Raw genomic sequence first — 11,424 nt, 5'->3', positions numbered from 1 at the left:
TCCTTCTGTGGAGTGCCAATATGGCCGACAGGTGGCTTCAAAGCCTCCAATTGGCCAATACATAGCATCAGCAATCCAGGGTTTGTATGCATCATTGACTGAGACACAGTAGCTCAGATACAGACAAATTAGGATTTATTTATTTTTACTCTGGGAATGTGGCATTGTCTTGCTTAACTGTTAGTCACAGTCATCATCATCATCATCACCACAGAGGTGAAAGATACAATACATTGCAGTAGTACAGTACAGGGAACTACAGCCACATAAGGCTTTTTTTAAACACATTGCAGTGCAAGTCAACCCACTATACATCATGACTGCCAATATTCACACGGTGCTTGTCTAGATAACCATTCCAACAATCAAGAAGATTCATGCTATCCCCTTATGGTTATTGATGGTCCTCTGTACAGTCATGTACAGCCCAGCTCTGAGCAGCATGGGATGGATCAGGGCTAACGGTCTGACGCCCTCTGCTGGTTACTGTAACTAACCACTGCCTCCTCAACCTCCAGTGGCGCTCAGGTGTTGGTTGTTTAACCACAGATAGTGTTGTTGCTGGTCAGACAGGCCTGGCACAGTTACAGTCAGACACCCCAAACAAAAAGCATGACTCATCAACTTGGTTGGTGTTGCCTTGGCACAGCGTGAGCTTCTTTACTTGGCCTGCCTGTTTATTTGGGTTAATGCAAACTATCCATGCTGGGATTAGTGCACCAATCTGAGGCTATGAAACCTGCCCCTAATCTCACCAGAATACAACAGGCACACAGGCCCCCAGCCAGCCAGTAATTGAATGTTCTGTTCTGTAATATTCCTCCAATCTATTTATATAATCTCTAACATTCACCTTTTGTGGCATATTATATCCATTATTGAAAGCACAACCACAACAATATAGAAAATAGAAATTCACTGCTGGCAGAAATCATTTGTTTCCAGGCACCAATACCTGTGGGATCAATTAATACTCCAATGAGAACATTGCATAAAGCTACAGTGTGCCCATAGGACTCTTGAGTGTAGTACAGAAAACTACTGATCTCACTGTAATCTCATCAAAGGGAACCAAAGCAACAGGTACAGGAGGCCCTCACCTTAGAGAGGCTTGAAGAAACTACAGAGACCTGTGGGTTTAATTAAAATATTAATATTTATTATATACTCCATGTCAGAGCAGCAGCTTCAGGTTTTGCACATATCTTTCTAACATTGTGTAAAGATGTATTTAATTACCTTGGCAGGCACAGATACAAAACATATTCCTCCAACACACTCCGCTAAGGCCAATTTGTACTTTTTCATACCGACATAGGCCTGTGTTCTAGTAACGATAGAAAATAGTGAGACAATCAAGACCATGAAAAACATTCAATGATTACAATTCATAATAAACATGTTTATCAAGACTATCTGTGCAAATATTGGTACCTCAGTTTGAAATGTGTAAGACATTTAAGAATTATATAACAAGTATTAGTATTCGGACAGACAAAGCACGTTAGTAGTACAAGTAAAAGGAACATAAAAAGTATGAAAACTAACATCTACAATTTTCAACTATCAAATAATATACTTTTTGCCTAAAATGAAACATTGACAATTGAAAATCTGATGATCAAATGTGCATGGATTAGTATTGCATAACATGATCATGATAGCACAACTCATGTTGATGCATCACTGTATCTGATAAAAGCCTATGATCTATCCCCAACCCATAACTGAGGCTCAGAGATTTTCCTGGTCAGCTCACATTGTCAGGGGAAACTCAGGGCCCATGCCATGCCAATCAATGCCCACGCCAAATTGAGGGCCAATCAGGCATCCATACCTCCACTTCTCTATTCTGATGTACGGTAATACCCCTACCCTGTTTGTGGCCCTCTAATACCATTTACCATCTTTCCAATGGGTGACAAGGCTCAGGTCATAGTAAAGACACATGGCAGTGATGAAGTATATGCGTGTGTGCGGTGCGCAGGGTAAATACCCAGACTGACCTCCATCATGAAAACATAGTGCTCTCTACGAGATCCTATAAGGCAAAGTCAGATGACATTTCATGGTGTAAAAATCCTATGTCTATTTATGAGGCGTTGGGTGTTATAAGACGGTGGCCTCCACTACGATGGCCGGGTCCTCAATGTCTTTTTTGCTCTGGACCATCCTCAGCTCCAACTGAGCAGGGCTGGGTCTCTTACCGGGGCCGGCCATCTCTGATGGAGAAGAGGAGAGATGTTAGAAAGACTGGAATATAAATTAGACAGGCATACAGACAGGCAGGCAGAGACTTCTATATCATCTCACTGTTGGCATAGGTAATGGTCCTCTTGATAACATGGTGCAGGACAGAGACAGTCTTCTCACAGGCAGCCTAAAAGAGATGACAAAGTAGATATGAAAAGATAGACTTGTTCATCCATAAATCAAACCACATTTATTACATTAGTAAATGATTATGTAGCTTGGTTGTTATCTCCCCAGTCCCCTGTATTACTGACCTTCAGGTCTTTGGGGTGGTGGTGGGTCCAGGCCAGCAGCATGGCAGCGAACAGGTCCCCCGTTCCCACAAACACTGCATCCACCTTGGGCATCTCCAGCCGAATCTTCTGGGTGGACTTAGTCCCATCTGGTCTCACTGAAGAAAGGACACAGTGTGAGTATGTCTGTTACCTTTTAACATGTTGTCAAGTTAAACTTTCCACATGCACTACCCAGAACCTAAAGAGACACATTTCTTTACCAGTCAGAGCCCTTCCTTCCGGCCCTTGCCTTACCCATCTTCTGGCTTCCGAGGGCCACTAGCAACTGGTCCCCATGAGGAGAGATCAGATCTGTGCTGGTGAGGACTACCGTATCAGGGCCCATCTGGTGGAGCAGGTCCATCACCTGCGAGAGCAAGGAGCCTTCACCATCATCAGTCAAGATTAAAACCATCATCATCACCACCACCACCATCATCATCCTGACCATTACAACCATCATCATAATGTGTATTAGCTCTACAAGATTTAAGTGGTGGACAATGGAACCCACCTCAAGAGCATCTTTTTCTGTGCTGATCTTCCTCCCTGTCAGCAGCCTAAGAAACACATTCTGAGAGGTTATACACACAAGCACAGAGAGGTTCAAGACATAATTGCACACATACACACATCAAAATGCTCTGTGTAAAACTGGCCTTTTCTTTTAGCCAATGCTATTTTACATTTGTCCAGAAGGAGAACTCGTGTGGAGGGCAAATCAAGTCACGCCACGTGTAATGACGAATGCATAAACCAGGGCACAGTGTTCACTTAAAGGGCTGGGGAAAGGTTTGGTCTGCTGCTTTACGAATAAAACATAAGGGAACAAATGGTTTTTGTCCAATAAGGGTTATTCTACAAAGGGCTAAGAACAGCAACCATTTTTTTATTGGGTAGTAATATTGTAGTAAGCATTCATTCTCTCGTTACTGTGATAGCTACAGTTGAAGTCGGAAGTTTACATACACTTCAGCCAAATACATTTAAACTCAGTTTTTCACAATTCCTGACATTTAATCCTAGTAAAAATTCCCTTAGGTCTTAGGATCACCACTTTATTTTAAGAATGTGAAATGTCAGAATAAATTGTAGAGAGAATGATTTATTTCATCTTTTATTTCTTTCATCACATTCCCAGTGGGTCAGAAGTTTACATACACTCAATTAGTATTTGGTAGCATTGCCTTTAAATTGTTTAACTTGGGTCAAACATTTCGGGTAGCCTTCCACAAGCTTCCCACAATAAGTTGGGTGAATTTTGGCCCTTTCCTCCTGACAGAGCTGGTGTAACTGAGTCAGGTTTGTAGGCCTCCTTGCTCGCACACTCTTTTTCAGTTCTGCCCACAAATGTTCTATAGGATTGAGGTCAGGGCTTTGTGATGGCCACTCCAAAACCTTGACTTTGATGTCCTTAAGTCATTTTGCCACAACATTGGAAGAATGCTTGGGGTCATTGTCCATTTGGAAGACCAATTTGTGACCAAGCTTTAACTTCCTGACTGATGTCTTGAGATGTTGCTTCAATATATCCACATTATTTTCCTTCCTCATGATGCCATCTATTTTGTGAAGTGCACCAGTCCCTCCTGCAGCAAAGCACCCCCACAGCATGATGCTGCCACCCCTGTCCTTCACAGTTGGGATGGTGTTCTTCGGCTTGCAAGCAACCCCCTTTTTCCTCCAAACATAACGATGGTCATTATGGCCAAACAGTTCTATTTTTGTTTTATCAGACCAGAGGACATTTCTCCAAAAAGTACGATCTTTGTCCCTATGTGCAGTTACAAACCGTAGTCTGGCTTTTTTATGGCGGTTTTGGAGCAGTGGCTTCTTCCTTGCTGAGCGGCCTTTCAGGTTATATCGATATAGGACTCGTTTTACTGTGGATATAGATACTTTTGTACCTGTTTCCTCCAGCATCTTCACAAGGTCCTTTGCTGTTGTTCTGGGTTTGATTTGCACTTTTCGCACCAAAGTTCGTTCATCTCTAGGAGACAGAACGCGTCTCCTTCCTGAGCGGTATGACGGCTGCGTGGTCCCATGGTGTTTATACTTGCGTACTATTGTTTGTAAATATGAACGTGGTACCTTCAGGTGTTTGGAAATTGCTCCCAAGGATGAACCAGACTTGTGGAGGTCTACAATCTTTTTTCTGAGGTCTTGGCTGATTTCTTTTGATTTTCCCATGATGTCAAGCAAAGAGGCACTGAGTTAAAATATATCCACAGGTACACCTCCAATTGACTCAAATGATGTCAATTAGCCTATCAGAAGCTTCTAAAGCCATGACATCATTTTCTGGAATTTTCCAAGCTGTTTAAAGGCACATTCAACTTAGTGGATGTAAACTTCTGACCCACTGGAATTGTGATACAGTGAATTATAAGTGAAATAATCTGTCTGTAACAATTGTTGTAAAAATGTGTGGAGTGGTTGAAAAACAAGTTTTAATGACTCCAACCTAAGTGTATGTAAACTTCCGACTTCAACTGTACATTATGGCATGTTGTGCAGCACATAGACATAGCAACTAAATAAATGCAACCCAATGTATCCTAGTAGCAACTGTACTCACTCTGCCTCAAACTGGTTGGGTGTGAGGATGTCAGCCACTGCTACGACTTTGTCTCTGTAAACAGGCAGTATATTCTCAGGGACATACTGGAAAAGAGGGTATTAGGTTCATGAGTGCACATATTAGTGGTTTGAACATGTTTGAAGAAAAACAGGACTATATAATAATAATAATAATAATAATAATAATAGAAAATTACTATAATAAGCATGGATAAAAAATATTATAATAAATGACTATAAGCATGGTATACTTACCATAGTGCCTTGGTCTCCCATCACTGGATCACACACTGATAACACAAAGCAAATATATAAGAACACACTCACATCCAAGCTCTACATTCATCCCAAACCTTACTGTATGCAGCTATATGGAATACACATCTGTGTAGCAATGGCTACTCACCATATACCAGTTTTGGGTTCAACCTCTTCAGCTCCTGAACAATGTCCACCACCGTCTCTAGGAAAGATGTGTCCCTGGTGTACCCTTGGGGAAGAGAATATCTATGGGTTATGCAAAGGTCACATACCTCATGTGTAAACATTACAGAAAACGAACTTATTAGAATTTTTACAGATCATTAGGTTAAAGGTCAACACAGCCATAATACTCCTACATAATATTATGTAAATGTTATAAAACTGCTTAAAATGGCAGAATCCATATTGACAATGGAAACAGCTTTCTCACCTGTGAGGACGTAGTCATAACGGTTGACGTTATTGAGTTTGATACCCTCATAGAGAACGTTCAGTTCATCTGCCGTCAGCACTTGCCCTTTCCAATGAGAGTAACCTTGGAAACAAGAGATGTCAGAGGTAACGGAACACCTTAAGACTTCACTCAACAGATTGATAAGTCTGCAAGTGCCTGCCAATACCCTGAATGAAAAGTTCAAACAACAGGGGGGGGCTATTGTTTATGGAGGGAGAATGTGGACTGGTAAATTCACCAGACTGGGTTCTTTGAAGGAATTCCAGAGGCAGACTTGGTTGCTAAGGTGATTATAGAAACACTGATCTCCCAGTCATCAATCATTATAGGCCATGGCTACGGATACATCATTTTCACCCAGGCCCCCCTCCAGAAACCTCTTTCTTAAAGCTAAGGATCCAGATCATGTTCTGCGCATGTGTTATTTTACGCACACATTAGTTTTGTTTACAACATGAAGTTTGTAGGCTACACCATTGACCAGACATAGGCGATCAAGGAGGGGGAAGCGGCAGCGGAGCACACAGCACAGCAGCTACGTAGGCAGTGGAGTGGGCACTCACCTACGTAAAAAATAAAATAATCCTGCACATGCGCAGAGATTTCCATGTTTTTTTAGAGCCTTAGTGATATGTTTTTTAGGGTCCAATTCCGATTTTTTTGTGGGACAAAACTTACCGATACCAACATAAAGTGCATTCGGAAAGTATTCAGACCCCTTCCCCTTTTCCACATTTTGTTACGTTACAGCCATGTTCTAAAATGGATTAAATTAATTATTTTCCTCATCAATCTACACACAATACCCCATAATGACAAAGCGAAAACAGGTTTTTATAAAAATTTGCACATTTATTAAAAAATTAAAAGTAATCAGACCCTTTGCTATGAGACTGGAAATTGAACTCAGGTGCATCCTGTTTCCATCGATCATCCTTGAGATGTTTCTAAAACTTGGAGTCCACCTGTGGTAAATTCAATTGATTGGACATGATTTGGAAAGGCACACACCTGTCTAAATAAGGTCCCAGAGTTGACAGTGCATGTCTGAGCAAAAACCAAGCCATGAGGTCGAAGGAATTGTCCGTAGAGCTATGAGACAGGATTGTGTTGAGGCACAGATCTGGGGAAGGGTACCAAAAAATCTGCAGCATTGAAGGTCCCCAAAAACACAGTGGCCTCCATCATTCTTAAATGGAAGAAGTTTGGAACCACCAAGACTCTTCCTAGAGCTGCCAAACTGAGCAATCGGGGGAGAAGGGCCTTGGTCAGGGAGGTGACCAAGAACCCAATGGTCACTCTAACAGAGCTCCAGAGTTCCTCTGTGGAGATGAGAGAACCTTCCAGAAGACAACCATCTCTGCAGCACTCCACCAATCAGGCCTTTATGGTAGAGTGACCAGACGGAAGCCACTCCTCAGTAAAAGGCACATAACAGCCCACTTGGAGTTTGCCAAAAGGCACCTGAAGGACACTCAGACCATGAGAAACAAGATTCTCTGGTTTGATGAAACCAAGATTGAACTCTTTGGCCTGAATGCCAAGTGTCACGTCTGGAGGAAACCTGGCACCATCCCTACAGTGAAGCATGGCAGTGGCAGCATCATGCTGTGGGGATGTTTTTCAGCGGCAGGGACTGGGAGACTAGTCAGGATCGAGGGAAAGATGAACGGAGCAAAGTACAGAGAGATCCTTGATGAAAACCTGCTCCAGAGCGCTCATGACCTCAGACTGGGGCAAAGGTTCACCTTCCAACAGGACAACAACCCTAAGCACACAGGCAAAACAATGCAGGAGTGGCTTCAGGACAAGTCTTTGAATGTCCTTGAATGGCCCAGCCAGAGCCCAGACTTGAACCCGATCTAACATCTCTGGAGAGACCTGAAAATAGCTGTGCAGTGACGCTCCCCATCCAACCTGACAGAGCTTGAGAGGATCTGCAGAGAAGAATGAGAGAAACTCCCCAAATATTTTTTTTACATTTACCAAATACAGGTGTGCCAAGCTTGTAGCGTGATACACAAGAAGACTCAAAGCTGTAATCGCTGCCAAAGGTGCTTCAACAAAGTACTGAGTAAAGGGTCTGAATACTTATGTAAATGTGATCTGTTTTTTTTATTTTATACATTTGCAAACATTTCTAAAAACCTGTTTTTGCTTTGTCATTATGGGGTATTGTGTGTAGATTGATGAGGGGAAAAAATGATTAAATCAATTTTAGAATAAGGCTGTAACATAACAAAATGTGGAAAAAGTCAAGAGGTCTGAATACTTTCCGAATGCACTGTATCTGCCGATATGCTGTTTTACAGCGGGGAAATTAAAAAAGTGTCATTTTCCCAAACGGAATTCTCATAAATTGCCATCCAAAAGAGCAATTGTCCAATAACTATGCTTCAAATGTTGATTTCATACATTATGACAATAATGACATCATGAGAATGGCCTCAAGTGTTCAGATAAGCATGAGAGTCCTTTTTTCCCCATCCTATTTATAGTGGTAAAAGGCCAATATATCGGTTGGCCTCTATTATTTTTAACCTGGGCAAATTGGGATACAGAAACTCTTATCTGTAGCCATTCAAATCTTTATATAGTCTAGCTGTGTTGTTCTTATGACCAGCAGTCGGAAATGTGAAGTAGAAGTTGTCAAGCAGTTAATCAGAGTGTGGATTTGGGAGATTGTTGGGAGAGACGAAGAGGCTGAGAGACAACCAAACATTCTGACAGAGGAAGACTGATTACAATCTCCATTGTTAGAATTCAGTTACCTGCATCAATCATTCCTCTAGCATTTGTATCTCTGACATTGGGCTGAGGACATAGCAGCTCATAGAAAAATAAAATAAAAGCCATTCACAACTGAGCAAGAAACAGGCCTAGCAACGATTCTAATCTCTAAACATATTCCAATAAACCACCTGCAGGGGAAGAAAGAATACAGTCTTGGGTTTAAGAGCTCAAACATATAAGGAATGTGTTTATTCACTTTAACCCTGAACATCAGTTGAACACATTCAAGGGAAATTATAGTAGGTCATGAGCATGGGCTAGCACTCAAACAGTTGGCCAGTAACATGATAGGGAGGGGGCACAGTGGGCTAAACTCCAAGGAAAGGCTGCACTTTAACCATCACATACATCATTTGTTGATGGCAATTAATGATTTGAACAAAAACTCTATGTACAGGCACAGACCTTATTGAGGCCAGAGTGAAGTTTTCAGGCTACAAAATGTCTGTCTGCTTTTTTCCCACCGTATCTCTCCCCTCTCTACATTCACTCCTTCCTTGTCCTCCCCACCAGCTCTCGGTTAGACTTCCCTGTAGGTAGTGAACTCACTGACACACATTCTGGTTTCACTTAACACTAACAGACAGGAGAGCAACTCACTGAACTTCTTTAAACTACGCTATCAAGTCAGATATTAACTCCACTGTACTTTCCTGTAAGTCAGATAACAAAGCTAGCTTATATGTTAAATCATGAAGAGACATTCCAGGATCAAGAATGAATGAGGGGAATACATTTCCAACCAGGCCATACAGGTTTCCCACTGAGTTTAGGAGAGGCCCCCTTGGCCTAGACCCAAGATCAGAGAGAGAAGGGGGACTGTGGGGGTGAAGGGGAAAAGTAAAGGAAAAACAGAGCTCCACTGTAGATTGGGCTGAGATCTGTAGGCATAACTTGACATTGATCTTAACTTCTCACCATCAAAAGATTCATGGCAGACTATTTTGTCCACTGCCAACCCCCATACTGAAAGGTCAAGCATGAGCTAACATAGCTACTGCAGCCTACTAGAAGTAAAAAAACAACCATCCCAGTGTTCAATCTCTGAATGAATGGCATGCACTCTACGAACCCATTACTTAACAGTTCAGTATCCCCCTTCTTTCTGTACAGTTAAATGTAATAGATGGACTATCAATCGTTACCTGTAGGCCTATCTCCAACACCTTACAGAGAACTTGGATTTCATGTAATGTATGAGATCATTGTATCATCATTCACTCCGAAACTTTCAGTATTTTATGACCTAACATTAGAAAAAGTGTTTTGGGAGACACAGTGGGTTAATGAATCGAACAAGTTAGAGCCAAAAACTAATTTGGGATAAGCACAAAGTCTCAATTCTTCTTCTCTGAGTGGAAGTGGGACACTTGAGCTTGGGGGAGGAGAGGTTAAAAAAAGAGCTCCACAAAAAGTAGAGGGTGAGACTAGTGTTACAGACCACTATAGCTAGGCTACACACTGTGCTTACTAAACACATTCACTGAAATCTTGAATGTGGGCCGAGATGGGGATGGGCCAAGACGATATTGGCTACTGATATGGGACAAAAAGGATCCAAAGACATACATTTTACAACCAGAGATAGGATTTGATTTGATTCTTGATTTGATTTTCTTCTGGTGTGCTTTTATATAAGTAGCCTATTGTTGCCAATTGTTTTTGTAAAATGTTATATTAGAGCATGGAATTACTGCACTGTAGGCCTACATACCTGTGTGATTGGAGAATTGCACCGAGTTGATGGAGTCCACTTCAAACCCCAGCACCTGAGAGGAGAGAAGCAGCTCATAACAATGCTTCACTTTTGTGGGCGTATGCCATCTTTCTTCATGAACACACACAATCATTTGAGGTCAACATCATAAAACTCACTGCATTGATTCATTCATTATGTCTGAATGAACAGGTTGTGTACACTGTATCCTCTGTTATTCTGCATTACTATTTTGAGCATTTCTGTTAATTCTGTGACTAAATTCTGCTTATCTGACCAATTTTGCGAATCCCTCCAAACCCTTGGCTGTACTCTCTCCCCTTTCTCAGCATCTTTAGTAGCCAGGCTAGTCGAGCAGAGCTGTCAAACGTGCATACATTGCAAACCCACTGCAAGCAGCGTACAAATATTAATTTCTTACCTGCAATGGGAATGTTGCCGATTTATTCCCGACGTATCCCCTGACAACATGACTCTGAACAGACAACACACGGCACTCCATTTCAAGAATTCCGTTTTAAAGATACGAGGGCTGTGGAATAAAATGGGTTTCTAATCACGCTTGAGCAAATAATCCTGTACACGAGCGTTTAGCTACATGAGGAAACTCAATGCAAGTGAGAAAACTCCAGCAATATTCATTCCTCTGGGCTGTGTAGACTACAAAAAATTAACACGAAACCGCTTGACACACTTCCAGAAGACTGACTTGCTGCAATATCTCAGGCAACTATATGGACACCTAAGAAGTCACCTGCGCCACAAGTGGATAATGATTTACAAGTTTCCAGTACGATAAATGAATCAGTCAGACTATCCCAATGTAAACAGACATTCAAATTGATTCAATCATGGGTTGCATAGGGTCGGAGTTAGGCAAACAGTTTGTTTAGACACATTCAACTTTAAAGGCGGTGAAACGGAAATGGGGTCCTTTGAACTAGCGTTGTGAAATTCACTTATCTTTCAAGCTGTGCTAGAGCCTAGAAATATTTAGAGGACGCAACATTTAATGTGTCCCATTATGGAGTATGTGAGGGCATGGGCCGCAAGTATGGGTAATGGGAGAGCTCCTGTATGGGGTCAGG

At 41.8% G+C, this 11,424-nt stretch overlaps 1 protein-coding gene across 1 annotated transcript; it reads right to left on the bottom strand.

Annotated features, from left to right (window-relative positions):
* Positions 1–1,137: 1,137 nt before the first annotated feature.
* LOC121536729 (pyridoxal kinase) lies at positions 1,138–11,173 on the bottom strand. Its single transcript, XM_041844195.2, has 11 exons — positions 10,758–11,173; positions 10,334–10,388; positions 5,803–5,907; positions 5,515–5,598; positions 5,364–5,398; positions 5,107–5,192; positions 3,043–3,088; positions 2,784–2,895; positions 2,508–2,644; positions 2,314–2,380; positions 1,138–2,222 (listed from the first exon to the last, which is right to left on the bottom strand). Exons 1-11 carry the CDS (start codon positions 10,836–10,838, stop codon positions 2,110–2,112), a joined length of 921 nt encoding a protein of 306 aa, XP_041700129.1. The 5' UTR covers positions 10,839–11,173; the 3' UTR covers positions 1,138–2,109.
* Positions 11,174–11,424: the final 251 nt, after the last annotated feature.

The sequence above is a fragment of the Coregonus clupeaformis genome, chromosome 23 (genome assembly GCF_020615455.1).
Source record: "Coregonus clupeaformis isolate EN_2021a chromosome 23, ASM2061545v1, whole genome shotgun sequence".
In the NCBI taxonomy this organism is placed as follows: domain Eukaryota; kingdom Metazoa; phylum Chordata; class Actinopteri; order Salmoniformes; family Salmonidae; genus Coregonus; species Coregonus clupeaformis.
Note: the sequence above shows the minus strand (reverse complement) of the source record. Positions and strands in the feature narration are given on the sequence as shown.